This window comes from Neovison vison, chromosome 14 (genome assembly GCF_020171115.1).
Source record: "Neovison vison isolate M4711 chromosome 14, ASM_NN_V1, whole genome shotgun sequence".
In the NCBI taxonomy this organism is placed as follows: domain Eukaryota; kingdom Metazoa; phylum Chordata; class Mammalia; order Carnivora; family Mustelidae; genus Neogale; species Neogale vison.
The window spans coordinates 40,373,929-40,396,273 of record NC_058104.1 but is presented as its reverse complement, the minus strand read 5'-3'; the positions used below and the strand labels follow the sequence as shown (position 1 = coordinate 40,396,273).

The window sequence follows — 22,345 nt, the reverse complement described above, 5'->3', positions numbered from 1 at the left end:
TCCACTGTTGGTGGGAATGCAAGTTGGTGCAGCCTCTTTGGAGAACAGTGTGGAGATTCCTTAATAAATTAAAACTAGAACTTCCCTATGACCCTGCAATTGCACTCCTGGGTATTTACCCCAAAGATAGAGAAGTCATGAAAAGAAAGGCCATCTGTACCCCAATGTTTATTGCAGCAATGGCCACGGTCGCCAAACTATGGAAAGAACCAAGATGCCCTTCAACGGATGAATGGATAAGGAAGATGTGGTCCATATACACTATGGAGTATTATGCCTCCATCAGAAAGGATGAATACCCAACTTTTGTAGCAACATGGACGGGACTGGAAGAGATGATGCTGAGTGAAATAAGTCAAGCAGAGAGAGTCAATTATCATACGGTTTCACTTATTTGTGGAGCATAACAAATAGCATAGAGGACAAGGGGCGTTAGAGAGGAGTAGGGAATTTGGGTAAATTGGAAGGGGAGGTGAACCATGAGAGACTATGAACTCTGAAAAACAATCTGAAGGGTTGGAAGTGGCGGGGGGGTGGGAGGTTGGGGTACCAGGTGGGGGTATTATAGGGGGCACGGCTTGCATGGAGCACTGGGTGTGGTGCAAAAATAATGAATACTGTTTTTCTGAAAATAAATAAATTGGGGGAAAAAAAGAAAAGAAAACAAAAAGAAAAAAAAAAAACAAAAAAAAAGAACACCTGTTACTTTCCTTTTACACAAGAGCCCACGGCAGCCCTTGGAGTCCAAGATTTCTATGAAAGTCACCATTTCAGATATGTGAGTTGTATGGGTTAAAAATTCTTTCTTGCTGTATTTTTTTTCCTCTAAAACTCGGGACTTAGGAGACGACATGGAACACATTTTGTAGAACAACAATCCAAAACTGGATTCTCTTGAAGTCTCACCTGGAACCCTACTTAAACCTATTGCCTAATATTTCATCCTTCTGGACACTCCAAAGGGATTTGGGGACCCTACGATGATGAAAGAAGGAAACATTTTTCTGTGGCAGTAAAGAGTCGTTTTCTAGCTTCCCCCATAATCTCATGATCAACTGCCTCCCCTTTCTGTGTTTATAATTAGAACATCCACATGGACCCAACACCTGGGAAGTGGCAGCAACAATGGATCCCTCCAGGGCAGGGAATGACCTGAGATGTGTTGACACCTAGCTCACTAACAGACACCACTTTGAACTTTATGCTAAGATGGGGGGCCGTAGTAGTAACAATGACCATGCTGGGGGCAGCCGGTCTCTGATCTAGGAGTTCAAAGTGCCTGCCAATCGCTAACCATACGCAAACAATGTCCCCTTCCCGATCTCCTGGGATCTGTACAAGCACCAGTGTGACCTTTCCACCAGCGGCTCTTTGCTTGCCCCACTCCAACCTGCCACAGCTCCACTAGCTCCTCATCAGTGACAGCTCTGAGAACTGAGTGAGTAGAGTAAGAAGCCAGATTATGCCAATATAGGAACATAATAACCTCCCTTCTATTTAACTTTCTTGTCCAGGCCCCAGGATTCAGGGCTGGCCACCATCCAATATTGGTTAAGGGACACCACGGGCATCCCTGTACAGGACCCATATGCCTAAAAGGCCTTAATTTTAATTTTAATTTAATTATTAATGAAACTTAAATTAATTAATTAAATTAACTTAATTTAAATTTAATTAAAAAATAAAATCTTTGACTTTTTTTCCCAAAAATCGTACATACATTGGTTTTGTGTGATGTGTTAATTTGTTAAGGCCAACATTTAAATACACACTTTTTATAATTATGTCTCCGAATTTTTTCATTCACTATATCTGAAATCTCAAAAAATTGAAGTGTCCTGGGTTTCTTGATCTCTGAGAGATGCTAGACCCAGGTGAGCCAAAGAGGTTTTGGGGCAACACTCCTGCCAGCTTTCTAGTCCTCCCTCCCATTTAGCAATGCTGACAAAGCCTGAAAACCACGTTTACAAATTCCAGTGTGTAGACATTTTATTCCCAGTTCAGTTTGAGAAATCTGGACTGAGATGCCTGAGACAAAGCTGATACTGACATTATTTTACTAGGAAGAAGGATGAAAGGGAAGCACAGAGCAAATCATGGTTTCTGCATCAAAGCCCACCCTCTAGAAATGGAATGCAATCCTAACATCAACTTGGATAGCTCAGATGTCAACCTGAAAATTATAGGGAGTCACTAAAGATAGAAGAGGATTGTGGCTTGTGCAGTACTGCATTTTGGAAAGACCATTGGTAGCAAGTGAAGCAAGAGAGACTAGAGCTTGAATCTATTGTTCATGTATTTCTAAGTAGAAATCCAAACCCACTCCACCCAGGGGCATGTTTAAGATCCTGTTCTGAGGTTTCCAGTTACAGCTTTGACAAGACAAATGACCCGTCCCAGACAAGGCACTTTGTGCGGACACATTGCATCCTCCCAAGGAGAGAAAGCAGCCTGACCCTAGCCTCACTCATGTTGAACAGTTCTCCCCTGTAGGCCTAACTTAGGTGGGAATAAGAGAGCCAGGAAACCTCTCAGAAGGACCTGATAGGTAGTTTCTTATTGGGCAGCTTGAGGGTCTGAAGTCCCATTTTCTGGAACAGTCTGTCCATTTGCTTCCACCATCATTTCCTTATACTGACGCTTGAAGAAGCCAACCTGTTGGGGAGGAAGGAAAAGAAAATTAGGAAACTCAGTGGAAGAGAGGAAAAGAGATGGCTTGGGGAGAGCGATCACTATTTCTACAACCCCTACTATTGTTCAAGCACTGCACGAGAATATTTAGACATACTGTGTCATTTAGATTTTATTTATTTTTTTAGGATTTGTACATTTTGCTTTATGTAAAGTATTTCAACATGAAAAAAAAAGAAACCATAAGTAAATGTTGAACTCTAGTTAACCATTTGGTTGCTGAATTATCTAGGGTTGGAGGGTACCGTTGCTTACAGCTTACTTTAATAAACATCCAAAAAAATAACAAGAACAACAAGAATTGCTAGTTAGTTAACAGGTGATACAGAGACACATATGCACTTAAGGAAGGTTGGAAACTATTTATACTGTAGTTTCTAGGTTACATGGGTTGTCCATGTACAACTTAGTTGACTTTTCTGGATGTATGATGGGCTTTAAAACAAAATATTAGGAAGAACTGAATCACACCGAGCATTTGTACCCTACTTTAATCCTCTTCAGTAGAACTTGAACATACCTCCATATCATTTATATATGCATATGATTTTATAGATCTTTTCAATGGAGCCAAATACTTGCATTTTATAGGTGTTCTAATATTTCTGCTTTGTGGATAAATATACAAAACTAAAATTGCTTTTAGATTTTTAAAAAAGACTTTATTTATTTATTTGACAGACAGAGATCACAAGCAGGCAGAGAGGCAGGCAGAGAGAGAGGAGGAAGCAGGCTCCCTGCTGAGCAGAGAGCCCGATGCGGGGCTCGATCTCAGATCATGACCTAAGCCGAAGGCAGCGGCTTAACTCACCGAGGCACCCAGGCGCCCCTGCTTTAAGATTTTACCAAGATTTGTATACTGGGTGGAATCAGCTTCAGAATGAGAAATCAAGGGTTGGGGTACCAGGTGGTGGGTATTATAGAGGGCACGGCTTGCATGGAGCACTGGGTGTGGTGAAAAAATAATGAATAATGTTTCTCTGAAAATAAATAAATTGAAAAAAAAAAAAAAGAAATCAAGGCCCAGCATGGACAAGACACTGCCTATAGTCAGACCGAATCGGTGGTTGTGTCAACACCTAATTCAGGCCACTGCTTTTATGTTGTAATTTGCTGTGAAGGGAAACATGTAGTGAGGAAGATGAGAGTAGAAAAGACAGGAAGAAAAGAGTGGAAAAGACAGAGAGAGCAACTAAAGGAGACCCGAAAATCAGAGAGAGAAGCACAGATATGGAAGAGAGGTGGGAGCCAGTGATGTCGTAGATGAACGGGGATGTCTCACATGCAATGACTTGCCAAGACTGTGCGCCTATACCCAAGCGGAGCTCTTTCTTACATTACGGAAATAATGGGATCAAATTGCTGGTGGCGTCAAGAGCAGGATGGAAAGACTCACCTTGTACAGGACGGCTGTGATGAGAGCCAACAGCAGCAGTCCTCCCACAGAGCTGCCCACAATGATGGGGACAGGATCGTAGACCTCATACTTCTCCAGCACCGTCTCCATCTGGAGTGCAGATGACCTTATCAGAAAGTATCAGAACTCTTCCTCTCCCAGACTCTTTCTAGGTTCACCAAACTTTAACTCCCTCCGCTCCTTCCTTTTCTCCAGAAGGTGGGATATAGAAACACTCGTGGGCTTAGGGACAACTCTCCTGCTGATGGACCTTCATCCTTCCTTCCTCCAGGCTTCTGAGCCTCCCACACAGCACCATGGATTTAACATTAGTAGCCCTCCTACTTACAGCCTGGCCACTCCTACCACACAGTCACTACCTGAGCTCTCAAGAATGCCTCCTGTCCTGGAAGCTGGGAATACACGGATCTGTTGAGCGTGATTTCAGCCACAGTCATTACCAATACCTTCTTCTGCAATGTCTGCAATACACAGGGACGGAGCTGGGGAAATAGCCTGAGGAAAGGCCTCAGAGTTCGAGAACTCTCCTGACTTGAAGATCACACAGACATATCTGGTACCACCCAAATCCAGGGGAGGGACTCTGCTGTTGGACCCACGCACCTGGCTGACCCAGCCAAAGTGGAGTTTGCCCTTCAGGATGAAGTCGAGTTCCTCCTGAATGCCAAAAGTGGGGAGGTCACAGTGGAACTTCAGGCAGTCAGCAATGGAGCAGTTCTAGGGATAGGAGAAGAATGAAGCTGAGGAGGCAAGAACCACCAGAAAAAGGAAGTCTGTCAGGTTTGGGGTGGAGAATAGATGAACAAATATAGGACATATATAAAGATCTCCAACCTAGCAATTACATTTCCCTATATCCCCCATTGGGCAGCTGGTCCTGCAATGGGAATCCACGGTCTTTCTCACCAGTACAAGACTCCCTGGAATCTGGGTCACAAAGTCAGGATGCTGGGGAGGTACCCTCTCTGACACACAGGAGAGATTCTGGTGTGAGAGAGAAATAGCCACAGAATGATCAACATTTCACTGGTAAGAGGATGTGGGGCACTAGAGGATCAGACTCTGGAGAGTTAGGAAAGGCAAGGAGGCACCTGAGAAGGGGCCACCACAGCTGCATCCCACACAGCCATTCCATTCAGCAGGACAGGAACCCAGAAATTAATGCTGATGGTCACATCTCGCTGACTCAGGTTATTCACCTGCAGAAAATTGAGACAACGTTATTGTGCTCCCAGAAGAATCCAAAATACCACTTCATTCCTGGATATAGCCCTCAGCTCCTCATTCTCTCTCCCACCAGCTCCCAACATTAGCAGCACCGTGGAGGGAAGATATGGACACTCCCTGCTTCTCACACGATAACAATGCTCAGCTTCTTTCTTGTTCTTCTCATCAGAAGTTGAAAAGTTGAAGTACTTTGTAGACTCTTCCTTCCTGGAGAGAAAGGGCTTGTTGGTCAGAAACACTCCCAGAGCCATCCTCAGTTGTGCCCCTGTCTGATTCCAAGGGCTCTGCTGGGCCCCCAGAAGACAATCCCATGAAAGAATTATGATCCCCACATGCTTCTGCAGCCTCAGCTTCAACTCTTCTCCTATGGCATTTGCCCCAGTCACCCAGAACTCCTAGCTCGTCCTTGGATACCCTGGCTCTTTCACATCCCCATAGCTTTGTTCAAGTTCTTTCTTTTGCTTAGAACACCCTTACCCCTCCTCTTCTGGAAATGTTCACTTAAAGGCCCAACTTAAACATGACCTCTGGGCACCTGGGTGGCTCAGTGGGTTAAGCCGCTGCCTTCAGCTCAGGTCATGATCTTGGGGTCCTGGGATCGAGTCCCACATCGGGCTCCCTGCTTGGCGGGGAGCCTGCTTCCTCCTCTCTCTCTCTTTCTCCGCCTGCCTCTCTGCCTACTTGTGATCTCTCTCTGTCAAATAAATGAATAAAATCTTAAAAAAAAAAACATGACCTCTCATAACATTTAAACATTTTCCCATGGGAAAAAAAAGGTGTTCACACGACTTTCTCCTCTACTAGGTATATGGTTGGCATCTGGCAATGCTTGCAGAGGCCGATGCCAGAACAAATAAGCCCAGGGGGACTCAAGGGAATCATGGTTGGATCCCTCGGGGAAAAAATGCAGTGCAAGACCCTCCACAATGGAATGAAGAAAAAAGATGTGGCCATCCTGGAGCAGTCAAGTAAGTGTGAGAAAGGATGGTGCACAAACACAAGCCCTGGAGTGATCACAAATGCTCCAGCCTCAGGTGGCTTTCCGTGCATCCATCCATCCGTCCGTCCGTCCATCCGTCACCTCCTTCAGTAAACATTTACCCTATACCTGGCTGCGTACTTGGCTCTGGAGAGTCAACAGTTAACAAGCCATAATCCTTTCCTTCCCAGAGTTAACATCTAAGGTCTCCGTGGAATCAAGCAAACAAGCAGGGGTGCTGCACATTTCACTACACGTATGTAGTGTACAGAAGCCTGGCCAGCCGTACAGAAGTTCCATGGGCTCCCCACAGTTTCCCACAAATGTAACTGTCAGTGTGATGATTAAATACACAGGCTTGGAACCAGACCATCTGACATTTCTGTCTACCACTTCCTACCCAAGTAACCTAAGGTAAGTTAATGAACTTCTGTGGTTTCTTCCTGTATAACCTGAGGTTGCTAATAATAGTGCCTGTGATAGAGTTGTTGCAGCAAGGATATAAATGTTAGAATTCATATTTTCCCTTACGGTGCTAACCTTTATGTTTTTCACTCCTACCCTTCCCCTCTCTGCTTCAGTTTCCTCACTTTAAAATCTTCCAGTTCTAACACTCTTTTCAAATTTGAGTCAATCACTCACCTTCCCCAATCCTTGCAATGGCATAGTAGCATGTGGACATGAGCAGAAGCTCCAGAGCCAGACCACTTGACTGATTCCCGGTTCTGTCACTTACCACTGACTGAGAAGAGTAAGTTACTCAACCTCTTGATTTCTTTGTTGGTAATAAAGGGGGGTTAACAATAATCATATCGGGTGCCTGGGTGGCTCAGTGGGTTAAGCCGCTGCCTTCGGCTCAGGTCATGATCCCAGGATCCTGGGATCAAGTCCCGCATCGGGCTCTCTGCTTAGCAGAGAGCCTGCTTCCCACCCCCTTCTCTCTGCCTGCCTTTCTGCCTACTTGTGATCTCTCTCTGTCAAATAAATAAGTAAAATCTTTAAAAACAAAACAATAAGCATATCACATAGTTATTAGAAGGATTAAATGAATGTAAATACTTATAAAGTACTTTTTAAATGCTTGGCATATCATATGTATATATAACTGTAAGTTCTTAATGTAAGTTCCACTATTTTCCTGTGGACAGTAGGGGAAATTCATACATGGTTTTTGGAAGGGCAATGACACTGTTTGATTGTCTCTCCCCAGTTGCGCTAGAAATTCATGTGTCAGCAGCAGCAGCAACAGTGGCAAACTCTGTCCCATGGCAATATTATAAGCTCTGACCGCCTTCCAAACCTCTGGAGTTTAGCCGGATTATCTGGGTCTCCTTGCCCTTCGTCCAGCCTGGCCTGGCCCTGCTCCACCACCCACCTCAGAACTGACAGCAACAGCCTTGCACATGAGTTTCCTGTGGCCTGCCACAGCCCTGGCCTCTGCTGACTTTCCCAGCAGTTCGTCACATCTCTGGCCTCCTCTTTGCTGTGTGAAACCCTGACCTTTTCTTTCCTCTGTGTGGTGACAAACCGTATCTCCCACTTCAGAGTGCTCGTAGAAGCCTCAGTCTTAATCCAGTTACTTTCACTTCAGCACACGCAAATTCAGCATGAAGAACAGAATTGGCTTCATGTTGACGGAAGCCTGCACCTCGGAGACGGAGGGAGGAGGGCAAGAGCAGCGGCAAACCGTGTGTGTGTCCCGCCGACAGGTCAGCCCATCAGAGAAGAAGCACGAAGTGTACAGTATATGTTATTCTAGCATAAATAGAGGGCTGGTCACAAGTCTTCCCATGTGAGGAATTAGAGGGCTAGTTGGATACCTGTGCTTTCAAGATCAGTCTGGGCTGCAAGGGGAGATTGAGGCTTACAGGAGAGTCAAAATTTCACACCTGCTGATCACCATGTAGACAGCATATTTCACTGGGAGCTCCAGATGAACGTCGGTTTTGCTGGTCATAGGTTTATTATTCTCACTGGAGAGAGTGGGGGGAACCTCATTGAAAAGAAATCCAGGGGAGAACTCTCTGGCAGGGGCACGAGATGAAAGAGTGAGGGATACACCTGGCCTCACCTGCTTGCACTGGCTGTCAGAAGCATCTTGTTGCCCAGGGTGGCCTTGTATGAGACATCAAATGTGACTATGAAGGTGCCCTGGGAGAAGAAGATAGAAGGAATGAGGATAAGGAAGGTCATGGAAGAACAAGAGATAGGAACAGGTCAGGACAAAGGAGGAAAGTGATGAGGATCTGTGGGGAGGCTCTCACCTTGCTGCCCTCTTGGAAGATGGGGTGGTTGATGCTACAGCGGCTGCTTTTCCGGCCCTCATTCCCAGCGGGCCCTCCCTCACACGCCAGGCGCAGTGGGCGCTGATGGGGTTGCTTCCAGGGAAGGAAATAAAATTCAAAAAATGTTACCCATGTACATTTGGGGGCTTGATGTATAACAGTGGTGGCACTGGGGAGCAGTAGGAGAAAGGACAGAATTTTCAACAAAAAATACTAGGAAAATGGCCCATACAAAAAAAAAAAAAATCAAGCAATGTGAAAAACAAACAAACAAAAAACCCAATGAATTCCTACCTCACTCCATACATTACAATAAATTCCAACTAGATTAAATATTTCACATGAAAAAGCAAAATTAGGAGCAAAAATGAAGCTCCTAAATGTAATAAAGGGGAATATCTTGGTAACATTGGAGTAGGGAATTATTTCTTAAACAAGATCAGCTGGGAGCCAACGGAGGGCGTTCCTGTCCAGGCTGCAGCCGCAGGAGGGAGCCCGGTGGAAGCGCCCTCCCGAGGCCCCACTGTCCACGCTGACCACCCAGCCTTCCCGCCGCGGATGTCATGAGTAACACCACAGTGCCCAATGCCCCCCAGGCCAACAGGGACTCCATGGTAACGTATGTGCAGAAGAAAAAGCGAGTGGACCAGCTTCACCATCACCTGCTCCCCATTTACAGCTACAACCCCGCGAAGGAACTGCATGAGGCCGAGAAGAAGCTGCTCTTGGATGTGGGGGACCCCAAGGTGGTACACAGCTGGCAGAGTGGCGACCAGCACAAGCTGATGCCCCTGCTGGACGTCAAGACCTGACCTCACCCCCGCCCCCTCACCCCAGAACCATGACATCACCAAAATCAGCACATAAAAACACTAAACCTAAAGGAAGTTTCGGTAAAAATCAACCACAATAAAAAAAAAAAAATCAACCACAATCAAATTAACACATTTGATTTATTAAAAGTCCCTCTAAAAGAAACTGAAAAAGACAAGTAATAGGGCTGGAAAATATATCTAAACACATGTAAATGGAACAGTACTGGTAACCAGAATATTAAAGAATGCTTACAATTAAGAAAAGTATGTAAAAGTGTGTGGGTGGGTAATGGGTTAATTGGGTGATGGGCATTAAGGAAGGCAGTTTATGTAATATAGGTATTATATGCAACTGATGGATCTCTAAATTCTACCCCTGAAACTAATAATGCAATATATGTTAACTAAATTGAATTTAAATAAAAAATTAAATGAAAATGAAAGTATGGACAATTCAATAGAAAAATAAGAAAAAAATTTGCACAGGCACTTCCTAAAAGAAGAAATCAAAATCACCAGGAAATAGACGAAAGGTTCCTCAACTTTATTAAAGAAATGCAAATTAAAACTGTAAGGAAATATCACCAGATGGACAAAAATTTAAAACTCTGACAATGCCAAGTGTTACAGTGGATAGAAACTCACAGGAGCTCTAGTAATCTGCCGATGGAAGTGCAAATAGGTGAAAATGGTTGGTCTCTACTTATTATAATTGAAGATATAGGAATCCAAGATCCAGCAAGTCCATATGTGGCAAATACCTTCCAAATATTATGCATAGGTGCACCAATATACATGTTCAAGAATAGTCATGGCCAAAATCAGGGAACAACTCAAATGACCACAAATTGTAATATGAGTACAGATGCCCACTCACACCATTGTTGTTTAATGTATTACTGGAGTCCTGGCCTCAATAATCCAATAATAAAAAGAAATAAAAGGCATCCAAATTGCAAGAAAGAAGTCAAGCTATTCGCTATTCACAGAGGACAAAATTCGCTATTCAAAAACCTGGAAGACTCTACAAAAAAGTTCCTGGAACTGATACACAAATTCAGCAAACTCAAACAATATAAAATCAAGGTACATAAATCTATTGCATTTCTTTTTTATTGTTGTTTTGTTTTGTTTTTACTTATTAAAATTCAGTTAGCCAAGGTATAGTACATCATTAGTTTTTTTTCCCCAATTTATTTATTTTCAGAAAAACAGTATTCATTATTTTTTCATCACACCCAGTGCTCCATGCAAGCTGTGCCCTCTATAATACCCACCACCTGGTACCCCAACCTTCCACCCCCCCGCCACTTCAAACCCCTCAGACTGTTTTTCAGAGTCCATAGTCTCTCATGGTAGTTTTTGATATAATGATCAATGATTTATTAGTTGAGAATATCACCAAGTGCTCATCATATCACATGCCCTCTTTAATGCCCATCACCCATTTACCCCAGCCCCCACCCACCTGTGTTACATTTCTATACACCAGTAATGAAGCAGCAGAGTGAGAAATCAAGAAATTGATCCCATTTACAATTGCACCAAAAACCAAAAGATACCTACAAATAAATCTAACCAGAGGTAAGGGATCTATACTCTTTAAAAATTGAACACTAAGGAAAAAAGTTGAGGAGGACACAAAGAAATGAAAAAAATATTTCATACTTATAGATTGGAATTAAAACATTATTAAAATGTCATACTATCCAAGGCAACATACACATTTAAAGCAATCCCTAACAGCATTCTTCACAGAGCTAGAACAAAACAAACTTAAAATTTTTATAGGACCAAAAGACCACAAATAGCCAAAGCAATCTCGAAAAAGAAGAGCAAAGCTGGGGGCATCACAATCTAGACTTCAAGTTGTGTTACAAAGCTGTAGTCATCGAGATAGTATGATGCAGATACAAAAATAGACACACAGATAAATGAAACAGAAAAGAAAGCCCAGAAATGGGCCTAGCCCAGAATTGGGCCTACAACTATATGGTCAACTAATCTTTGATAAAACAAGAAAGAATATCCAATGGAAAAAAGTCTCTTCAACAAATGGTGATGGGAAAATTGCACAGTCACATGTAGAGGAATGAAACTGGACCACTTTCATACAACATACAAAACAATAAATTCAAAGTGGAATAAAGACCTAAATGTGAGACAGGAAACCATCCTAGGGAAGAACAGAGGCAGCAACCTATAGGACCTCAGTCTAAGCAACTTCTTACCAGGGACATCTCTGGGGGCAAGGGAAACAAAACCAAAGTGAACATTTGGGACTTCATCAAAATGAAAAGTTTCTGCACAATGAAGGAAACAATTAACAAGATAAAACGGTAACCAATGGAATGGGAGAGGATATTTGCAAATGACATATCTGATAAAGGGTTAGTAATCAAAATCTGTAAAGAATTTATCAAACTCAACAACCAAAAAAATGAATAATCCTGTTAAGAAATGGGCATAAAAAATTAAAAAAAACTACATTGAGATATCACCTCACACCTATCAGAATGGCTAACATGGGGAGATAGAGAGGAGAAGGGAGTTGGGGGAAATTAGAAGGGGAGGTGAATCATGAGAGACTGTGGACTCTGAAAAACAATCTGAGGGGTCTGAAGTGACGAGGGGGTGGGATGTTGGGGTACCAGGTGGTGGGTATTATAGAGGGCACGGCTTGCATGGAGCACTGGGTGTGGTGAAAAAATAATGAATACTGTTTTTTTCTGAAAATAAATAAATTGATTTAAAAATACCCATAATAGCTAGAAATTGGTTTTTAAAAGACTTATTGTATATTTTTTAAAAAAATTTTTTGAGAGTATGTCTGCATACACATGGGATGGGGAGGCAGAGAGGGAGAGGTACAGGGAGAATCTTAAACAGGCTCCATGTCCAGCACAAAGCCAGATGTGGGGCTCCATCTCACAACCCTGAGATCATGACCTGAGCTGAAATCAAGAGTCAGATGCTTAACTGACTCCATTATCCAGGCACCCCCTAAACATACAAGCTTTAGTTCTTTAGTTCTAATCTCATTTAAATAGCAAAGGCTGAAGAAACCCTCCAGGTAATATATGGATGTTAAATATAATCCTGTGTCTGTCTTCAGTGGAGATATCAGATCAAATATTTTTTTCTAACGAAACCAACTTAAAAACATATTTTAAAATCTACTCATCAAATACCTGCTGAGGACCTATTATAAGTTATGCTTTTGTTCATTCTTTTGGTTTTTAAGTAGAGAAAAAAACCCCACATTTTTGTTCTAAGGGTGGTCATTGTATATTGGGAGAAAAAACTAAGCAAAGAATTAAAATCTGATATGATAAAAAAAAAGATGTGGTCCATATATACATTGGAATATTACTCAGCCATCAGAAAGGATGAATACTCAACTTTTGAATCAGCATGGATGGAAGTGGAGGAGATCATGCTAAGTGAAATAAGTCAAGCAGAAAAAGTCAATTAACGTATGGCTTCACTTATATGTGGAACATAAGAAATAGCATGATGGACATTAGGAGAAGGAAAGGAAAATGAAGGGGGAGAAACCTGAGGGGGAGATGAGCCATGAGAGATTGTGGACTCTAGGAAACAAACTAAGGGTTTTAGAGGGAAGAGGGGGTAGGAAAATGGGGTAACGTGGTGATAGGTATTAAGGAGGGCACATATTGCATGGAGCACTGGGTGATATACAAAAACAATGAATCATGGAACACTACTTCAAAAGCTAATGAAGTACAATATGTAACTAACATAACATAATTTAAAAAATGTTCTACAACCACAGGCAACAACATGGGATGAATTTCACAAACATATTGAAGAAATGAAAAAACACACAAAAGAACATATAAGATGTTCCCATAAATTTCAAATATTGGCAAAAACAAGTTTTTTCATAGATGAACTCATGGGTGGTAAAACCATAAAATACACAAGGAATTGATTATTACAAAGTCAGAATAGAGGTTACTTTGGGGAGAGACTAAGGTTTTCATGAGGAAAAGAACATAGAGAGAGTACTTCTGGAGGTACTACCAGTGTATTATTTCTTGAGCTGGATGCTATTTGCTTAATATTATTTATTTAAATATACATCTGCTTTATGCACCACTCTCTCTCTGTCTCTCTCTCTTCTTTAGAATTGTCTGTATCTATGTTTAGATTTCATCAGAATTAAAAAGAACCTACTGTAACCCAGGGCAGGGAAGAGACATAAGAGAACAAGGGAGCTATTTACCTGTGTTTCTAACACTCGTCGATAGGACAGCCCTGCTGGGTAGTAGAAGTGGACCACAGTTCCATAGGAATCCTCACCCTCATTCCACAGAGTCACTGTCACATTAAGCTCCAGGGAGCTCCCTACCACAAGGGTCTGCAGGCTGAAAGAGGAAGGACAAAAGTGAAAAAGAGACTCCACTGGAAATCCGTTGGAATTGGATCAAGGGTAAGGCCAGGACTGCAGGAACTCATGAACTGATAACATTCCAATAAAAATTTAATTTCTTTGTTAGAAGGAAGCCAAATGGAAACAAGCATTTCTCATCCCATGGGGATAGGAGACCCCAAAGCCTAAGTGTCTAGAAATGAAAAGAGATAGACATCTCTCAGCTCACCCTGAGAAGCTGAGATTGATGCTCAGGTCCCCTTCACAGAGGTGATCTTGTCCACAGTTCTTCTCAAAGGGGAGCTGCAGAAAAACAGGAGATTCTCTTTCTCTCCATGTCTTAATCGTTCTGCATTTCCCTCATGGGGACCACTCATCCTGAGTGTTTGTTATTGAGTGTCACTGAGCACCCATCCCACACCTAGCACTATGCTAGACACTGCCAAGACGTGGGGCAGTAAGAAAGGGGCAGAATGATAAGATCCTTGGTTTCAAGGAACATGAAGTTTAGCTGAGGAGTTAATTCCATCTCACATTGGAACAATTATTCAACAAACAAAATTAAGTGTCAATAGGGGATAGGTTCTGAGTTGGGTGAGGCATTAGGAAGCATGGAAGCACAGGTGAATTAGACATGACTCTTGTACTCACAGAACTCACAATTTCCAGAGATCAACCAAAGTGGATGCCAAATGCCATGATTCCAGTCATGTAATATTTGGTATCACCATGATGTAATAGGAAGCCAGTGAAGGAGTGACAGATGCTGACTGTGATTTCCAGAAAGGGGGAAGATAAGACTAGGGCTTAGAGAATTAGAAAGGATCTTTGAGGTGGAGAGAAAGAAATGTTTTCCAAGTAGGAACTACGACATGCACAAAGAAACAGAGGAAGGAATGAGAAAAATTGGGAAGGATTTGGAGAATAAGAATCAGAATTTATGTTGAGGTTAAGTGGTGACTAGCTGGGATGTGTGTAAGGGTCCAAGCTAGGCAGGGCCTTGGTAACTGGGTGGAGGCATTATGGACTTGATGTGGTGGATGAAAAGTTGAGAGCCACAGAGTGAAAGTCAGTACGTCCCTGGGACTTCATTGGAAGACTCACAGAAGCAGTGAAGAGGTCCTGTGAGTCCATAGCCAGCACAGGGCGAAGGTTCTGAGATGAGGGGATGGGCTCCCCAACCAAGGAGAAGTTGAGGCGTAGGATGATGGGATTGACCACGTCCTCCACACAGTCCTGAGGGAGAATGGGCTTTCAAGAACCCACTATCCTTTTCATTATTTTCCACCACTGACCCTTCTCCTCGAGTGCATCCATTTCCTAATGTCAGGACAGCATTCTGTCCTAGCTCTGGAGTCAGGTTCTCCGGCTTCAATTTCCTCTCTCTGACTCCAATATCCCCACCCTTTACACGCCACTCAACAGGGAGCAGAGGTACCAGAGGTTCTCCTTGGGCTCCTTCTCCCCATCCCCTTCCCAGAACCAAAGTCCTTACTGGTAAAAGCAGCTTAATGGTTTCACAGTAAACTCCCATTCCCAGGGTTTTTCTTCGAGTCAAAGTCCAGTTCTTGGTTTCGTCAAAAATGGCACGAGAAACCAGACGGCCTGGGTCTAATGCCAGATCATACTTGACAGAGCTTTGGACATCACCTGAAGCAGAAGGGAGGAATGGAAGATGGAAAGTGCAAGAGAACCTCGAATGTTCAGATTTTGTTTATTCATGCAAAAAAATATTGCTGAGAACTTCCTATGGGCTATGAGCTGTATCAGGTGCTGGAATACATGTGGAGAAGAAGATAAAGAAATATCATCCCTGCCTTCATGAAGCTCTCAGTCTAGGAAAGGAGACAAGTAAGCAGGACATAATCTCCCAGCATGATAAACCCAATGATGGGATCCTCAGTAGTACCAAGGAGGGCTTGCCTGGGATCAGAAATGCCTTCCTGGGTGGGCCTTGTCTGAGCCCCAACCTGGAAGATGAGCACGGGTTGGTGAAGAATGGGGAGGAGGTGGTCCCAGACCATGAGAACAATGGCTAAGACCAGAAGAGAGAGGGAGGATGGCACATTTACAGAAAGGGAGAGTGGGGTGAGGTGAGGTCGGAAGGGCAGGGAGGAGAGAAATCAACAAGGACATCGTAGAGAAGGATTTGGGCCTTTATGAATGGAGGAAAGGAGAGGTGGGAGAATGTTAAGTAGGCAAGTGAGGAGAACAGATTTGTGTTTTAGGACCAATACTTCTAGTTTCTCGATGGAGAAAGGGGGGGAGGCTGCAAGAACAGACGTGGAAACAGCTCAAAGAATAGGTAGGAAGGAGAAGTGGTGGCTTCAAGGTGGGCAGTGGCTGGAGCAGGGGGAGAGAAGTGGGCAGACTCCAGGTCGTATCCTGGACTTAGAACCCACTGGCCTGGGTGTGGGGAGAGGCGGAGAGAAGGGACCCACGGTTTCCTACACTGGCAGGCAGCTGGCTGTGGAGGTAGTACCTGGATTCCTTAGCCCATTTTCTCCTGAGGTAGGCTTGGGATCTTGAGGGGATAAGGGACTGCGTCCACTGGGAAGAAACCCACCTAGCTGGTCCAGTGAGCTTTTGTGGATAGTGAGACAGACGGTGGCGTTGCCAGCTTCCAGGGTGGACGGCATGTCTCCCCAGCACTGGTACATCACCTTTGGCACCTCCGCTGGCATGAATCTCATGGCCACCCCCACATTCAGCACTGGCCGACTCCTGAGGGTGCATGCAGGGGCTGAGGACCTGGATCTGGCCTCGGGCAGGAGGACAAGGGAGGGGGCAGCTTGTTGAATGGACACACAGTGGGCAAGGGTGGGATGTGGAGAGTTCTCACCTGAGCAGCAGCACCTGTCCCCAGGCCCCAACAGCCAGGTCCACCAGTCCATCCTGGGTGAGGTCCTGACCCCCACTCAGAGACTGCCCAAAATACTGGAGTGAGGGAGAGAGCTGGGAGCCCGCGATCCGCTGGCCAGAGGGGAAAAGGAAAAGTGGAAGTCAAGGGGAGGGCATCTGAAAGATCTGAGAAGAAAGATTTGGAAAGAAAACTGCAGTGAAAGCAGAACTGAATGGAAAGATTCAGAGAGATAAGAGGGTAGGAATGGAGAGCAAGAGTAGTGAGACCCCAGGGACCCCAGACATACAGCTCCTTCGTTTAATGTCTCACAGAAGGAAACGAAGGCTCCTAGAGGCTAAATCAGTCGCTTGCCTAAGGCCACACAGCTGACATGGCCAGCCAGGCATTAGACCCAGGCCCTGCAATCTCTTAACCACTAAGCTGCCCACAGGAGAAAGGAGAGATACTCTGTGCTTAGCTTGGCCTGGTGATATTCAGGGCACTAGACCCCTAAAAGGAGCATGGCTACTGTTCAGGTCAGTGACATGACAGGGCATCAGGCAAATCTGAGACCTAGAAAAGCACGTGGAGCTGGGAGAGGCTTCAGACGGGGACCTCACCTGTCTGTGGGAGGGGCTGATGCCCAGCCCTGAGATTCCATGAAATAGGTAGACAGCACCGCGGCTCTCCTGCTCTCCTGGGGCCCCGATGGCCACGTCCGTCAGCTTGTCCCCATTCACATCCCCCAGCACTGTCAGCGCTGCCCCAAAGCGGCCCCAGGGGTGGCCTTGCTCCCCAAAGAGAATGGCCTCACATTGCCACTTAGCCCTCTGCAGAACAAAACCAGTGTCAGGTCCCAACACAGGCAATCCCTCCACCCCACACCCAGGCCCCACCCAGCCCTGGGCTCATCAGACACTCACCCCCTGGGGCAAGGGGCACACAGACACCTGCCCTCCCCAGGTTGGCTTGTAGTAATGAGGAGCCCCGATGAGGACAAGGTCAGAGCTGCCATCTCTATCCACATCCACAGTGCAGAGGGAGGCCCCAAAGTAAGAGCCGATCTGCAGGGCACAGCCAAAAGTCATCCTGCCTGCCCCTGCCAGAGGCAGTCCCTTCTGGGACAGGTCCCACTTCTCCCCAGCCACCGGGACCTCCTCCCTACAGGATCCCAAACCCCTTCATCTCCTCCCTCTCTGCTCCTGCAGACCCTGCCTCCCTCACGTTCCACTCTGGCTTCCACAACATCCAACCTGTGTCCCTGTGACTTCAGCCTTCGGCCTCCATTGCCCAGACATCTTGGTGAAGATGACAGCCTTCCCAGTATGCTGATGGCGGGGGGCCCCCAGGATCAGGCTCTGGACCCCCTTCCAAAGAGCCAGCTCAGTGGAGTAACCTGAGGAGGGCACAGCTCAGCACAAAGGCTTCCTCCCCACCCCCGAGCTCCTGACCTTCCCAGGCAGCTCCTGTCCCAGCTGTGGCCCCAACCACAGCCTTTTCTCACCCAGGTAAGAGTCCCTCATGTCCACATTCTCTTGAGACATGTTGATGAAAGTGGGTCTTTTGTTTTGGGGGTACAGGAAGGCACCTCCAGACCAGCTGAAGCTCCCCACTGCCCCCAGAACTGGTCCATCCTGGGAGGAAAGGATTCCAGGGCTGAGCCAGACCAAGCCTAAAGAAGACGGCCTGTTCCAAAGCAAGGCTTGCCACTGATTCTGCTCACTGTTTGGAACTCTCTTCCCCCTCCCCAGTCTTCTTCAACAACTTCAGTGTCGCTGACTCCAACGTCTCTCCGCCATGCCCAGTGCCACTGTTCCAGTAAGTACCAACTCTTCTCACCCATGACCCTTTCTCCTCCATCCTCTAGCACACCAGAGTTAAGTTTCCCAGGGACCAAGAAACGTACAGCCACCACCCAGCTGGCAATCCAAGATGGCTCCCTGTCACCAAGCCCCTGAGGACTGCATCTAGGGTCCTCCCAGTCAAATCTGTGGAGATACTTTATGTTTAAGCACAAGAAGCATTGGAGCTGGACACCTCTCTCTTCTGTCTTTGTAGAACTCCACTCCTTTCTCAGGAACACTCAGCCTCAGACTCACCTCCTCTGTGAGGCCTTCTTCGGCTCCCTCAGGGAGTGATAGGCCTTTCCTACTCTGCATACTTTGTTTTTTGCCTTTTTAAACTTTTGACTATGGATAATTTAGAACATGTACAAAAGTAGAAAGAAATGCCTAATGAACTCCTAAGTACCCATGACCCACCTTCAGTGACCAATTCATGACCAACCTTGTTTCATTTCTATGTCCCCCCAATTCACCCCCAAAATTACTTTGAAGCAAACCCCTCTGGATGTTGGGAACACACATGTACTTGCACACAAGCCATGCTGTATTGTCGTTTCTTTCATCTGCATGATCTGGCCTTCCCCATCTTTCCACCCTCTCGCTCACTCTGCTCCAGCGACGCTGGCCCGTCCATCTCTCTGGTCCAGTAACCGTGTTCATGCCTCAAGACTTTTGCACTTGCTTTTTCCTCTTCCTGGAGCAATCTCTCCCAGATTTTTCCAGGGCTGGCCCTTTCTCATCATTGGCCTCGGTTGTCACTCCTCGGGCCTCCTCTGATCACCTCGCTTGCTCTATCCTAATGCCCAGCACAATCTGAAGTGATTTTTGGTTGTTTGTTATCTCCCCCCACTGGATATGTGCCCTATGAGAGCAGGAACTGTGGCTACCCTTTTCTCTGCTGTGCTCCTGGCACCGACATACACTACCCATACGTCTGTCTCTGAACAGACAATGAACTTGAAGACAGAATCTGCTTTCTTATTTACTGCTGGGTCCCAACTCCCAGCACAGGGCTGGCCCAGGATTGGTGTCTGACTCCTGTGTATCAAGTATGTGTTCCACTCACCATTGCAAGCACTGAACTGAAGCCTTCTTGGGACATCTCATGTTGGAAAGAGCTACTTGTCTTCGACTGGGTTCCTGTGGGGAAACAGGCCACTAAGGCTCTGGGGACCATGAGACCACAAGGACTTAGAGCACAAGGAGAAGAATGAATCTGAAGCTCAGGTTCTGGGGCACAATTCTGGGTGAGCCGTGAATAGGGATAGCCCCTCCGTACTTCAGGGGACAACTGGGTCCAGAACCTTCAATCCCAAGACCCAGGCTCGCCCTGCATTTACCCTCGACTGCAAAGATCTTCTCCTGAAGCTGCTCCTGGACGCTGCCGAGTGCCGCAAAGTTGTCCACCCTGAACACGTGGTCCTGAGAGGGCAGTGAGCCGATGGTGTTCAGCTCCTGCCTGGCACTGGGTTCCTGGAAAGCATTCCCCACCTGTGACAGACAGACAGGTGAGGAGGAGACCACCAGCCTTTCTGCCAGAGTGAGGTACAGCCTGAGTCTGAGGGAGACATGAGGAAGTGGACATACCCCAATGGCATAGCGAATGATGCCAGCTCTCTGTGCCTGGGGGATGACGTTGCTGTAGTCCAGGGGGTCTTTGTATTTCTGCCCATCGGTGATGACAATGAGGATCTTCTTGGCACTTTTTCGGGCCCCATTCTTACTATGAAATAGTTCTTCCCTGTCAAGGAAGAAAGGGAGATGACTCTGTAGATGATATTGATTCTGGAATGAAATAATCTGTAGGGTGTCTTGGTGGCTCAGTTGGTTAAGCAACTGCCTTCAGCTCAGGAGTCCTGGGATCGAGTCCCACATCGGACTCCCCGGTCGACGGAGAGTCTGCTTCTCCCTCTGACCTCTCCCCTCTCATAGTCTCTCTCTGTCTGTCTGTCTCTCTCTCTCTCAAATAAATAAATAAATAAAATCTTTAAAAAATAAATAACCTGTAGCACTAGAAGCTCATCTGGAGAGACTGGGGAGTCCTGGTACCGTCAGACTATCTCAGGCATGTTAAAAAATCGCCTCACCCTTTTTTGAAAGTAATGCATTGATTAGTAAGACTAATAATAAAGGTACTCAGGGCACCTGGGTGGCTCAGTGGGTTAAGCTGCTGCCTTTGGCTCAGCTCATGATATCAGGGTCCTGGGATGGAGCCCCGCATCCGGCTCTCTGCTCATCAGGGAGCCTGCTTCCCGAACCTCTCTCTCTCTCTCTGCCTGCCTCTCTGTCTACATGTGATCTCTGTCTGTCAAATAAACAAAAAATCTTTAAAAAAATAATAAAGGACGAATACCCAACTTTTGTAGCAACATGGATGGGACTGAAAGAGATTATGCTGAGTGAAATAAATCAAGCAGAGAGAGTCAATTATCATATGGTTTCACTTATTTGTGGAGCATAACAAATAGCATGGAGGACAAGGGGCGTTAGAGAGGAGAAGGGAATTTGGGTAAATTGGAAGGGGAGGTGAACCATGAGAGACTATGGACTCTGAAAAACAATCTGAGGGTTTTGAAGGGACGGGTGGTGGGAGGTTGGGGTACCAGGTGGTGGGTATTAGAGAGGGCACGGCTTGCATGGAGCACTGGGTGTGGTGAAAAAATAATGAATAATGTTTTTCTGAAAATAAATAAATTGGGAAAAAAATAATGAATACTGTTTTTCTGAAAATAAATAAATTAATTAAAAATTTTTAAAAAATAATAAAGGTACTCATATTCCTTTTTCTATAACTCCATCTACCATGGAATCTCATTTTCAGGAGGCAGTATGGTTCAGAATAGGAACCTTAGAGTCTAACAGACTTGGACAGTTGTTTTACCTCTTTGAGTCTCTGCTTCTCTCTGTGAAGGTGAAAATAATAATTGTACCATAGCTATTCCTCAAAGATGATCCCCAGTGTGCAGCACCTGGTTCCATTCCCATATTGAATCTGACCTGTGACCAGTTTCAGCAATAGCATGAAATAGAAGTGACACCATGCCAGTTATAGGGTTAAGAAGCCTTGATAGCTCTTGCGCTTTGGGAAGCTATGAGCCACCATGAGGGAAGTCTATAGCTATGGAGGGAAAGACTCTACCACCCCAGCTGAGCACAGCCTTCCAGCCAGTCCTGCCCAGGCAGGACTATGTGAATGAGTCCCTCATGTTCCAGCTTCTGAAAGCAGATGAGCCCCAAATCATGAAAACTATTAATAAAAGAGTTGTTGCGTAAGCCACTAAATTTGGGAGTGGTTTGTTAAGGAACAATAGATAAATGAGACAAAACATATGAGGTTATTCTGAGGATCAAATTCACCCATAGAGAATGGCCTATAGGTAAGCATTAATTCTATAGTAGCTATTACAAATGATTAAAAATGTAACTATATGATCTTATAGTTCTATAGATGCAGAATAAACACACACACACACACACACACACACACACTCCACATATAATACTGGAAACAACCTAAATGTCCAAGATCAGGGAAGGGGTTTAGCAAAGCATGATCCACCTGCTTGGTGAGAAAGCACAGAGCCATTTCAAAGGAACACAGTAAAAGCTGTAGAAAACATGGCACAAGTGCATATAACAGATGAAAAAAATAAGAAGGCAGGATGAAATTAGTTTCTGCCCACACTGCGACGATATAAAATGTGTCTGAATAAAGACAAGGATGGAAATGGCCCTGTGCTTTGTGGGTGGGATTTGTTTATTCATTTCTCATCCTTTCTTTTTGCTAAAATACTGTGAGGTGGTGGTAGAGGGTCTATAACACTTTTCCCCCAAATTTCCTTAATGTTA

At 45.1% G+C, this 22,345-nt stretch overlaps 2 protein-coding genes across 2 annotated transcripts in view; one reads left to right on the top strand and one right to left on the bottom strand.

Annotated features, from left to right (window-relative positions):
* Positions 1–2,278: 2,278 nt before the first annotated feature.
* The window catches only part of ITGAD (integrin subunit alpha D), a 31,872-nt gene continuing 11,805 nt past the window's right edge, over positions 2,279–22,345 (bottom strand). The window contains exons 8-30 of the mRNA XM_044233357.1: positions 20,084–20,237; positions 19,837–19,987; positions 19,563–19,636; positions 18,157–18,286; positions 17,906–18,048; positions 17,576–17,716; positions 17,273–17,482; positions 16,653–16,783; positions 16,377–16,534; positions 15,306–15,460; positions 14,915–15,046; positions 14,040–14,113; positions 13,664–13,805; positions 8,579–8,692; positions 8,386–8,465; positions 8,204–8,287; positions 5,464–5,542; positions 5,200–5,307; positions 5,015–5,092; positions 4,712–4,825; positions 4,468–4,569; positions 4,088–4,198; positions 2,279–2,655 (exon numbers count right to left, since the gene is read on the bottom strand). Coding sequence (XP_044089292.1) covers positions 2,557–2,655; positions 4,088–4,198; positions 4,468–4,569; positions 4,712–4,825; positions 5,015–5,092; positions 5,200–5,307; positions 5,464–5,542; positions 8,204–8,287; positions 8,386–8,465; positions 8,579–8,692; positions 13,664–13,805; positions 14,040–14,113; positions 14,915–15,046; positions 15,306–15,460; positions 16,377–16,534; positions 16,653–16,783; positions 17,273–17,482; positions 17,576–17,716; positions 17,906–18,048; positions 18,157–18,286; positions 19,563–19,636; positions 19,837–19,987; positions 20,084–20,237 — 2,764 coding nt within the window. The 3' untranslated portion in view covers positions 2,279–2,556. The remainder of the gene's footprint in view (positions 2,656–4,087; positions 4,199–4,467; positions 4,570–4,711; positions 4,826–5,014; positions 5,093–5,199; positions 5,308–5,463; positions 5,543–8,203; positions 8,288–8,385; positions 8,466–8,578; positions 8,693–13,663; positions 13,806–14,039; positions 14,114–14,914; positions 15,047–15,305; positions 15,461–16,376; positions 16,535–16,652; positions 16,784–17,272; positions 17,483–17,575; positions 17,717–17,905; positions 18,049–18,156; positions 18,287–19,562; positions 19,637–19,836; positions 19,988–20,083; positions 20,238–22,345) is intronic.
* LOC122895723 (small integral membrane protein 29-like) lies at positions 9,033–9,584 on the top strand. Its single transcript, XM_044233358.1, has one exon. The coding sequence runs from the start codon at positions 9,163–9,165 to the stop codon at positions 9,409–9,411; it is 249 nt and encodes an 82-aa protein (XP_044089293.1). The 5' UTR covers positions 9,033–9,162; the 3' UTR covers positions 9,412–9,584.

What these genes read in the sequence shown, in the direction of transcription:
- LOC122895723 (XM_044233358.1), top strand. Translation starts at nt 9,163, where the DNA reads ATGAGTAACACCACAGTGCCCAATGCCCCCCAGGCCAACAGGGACTCC.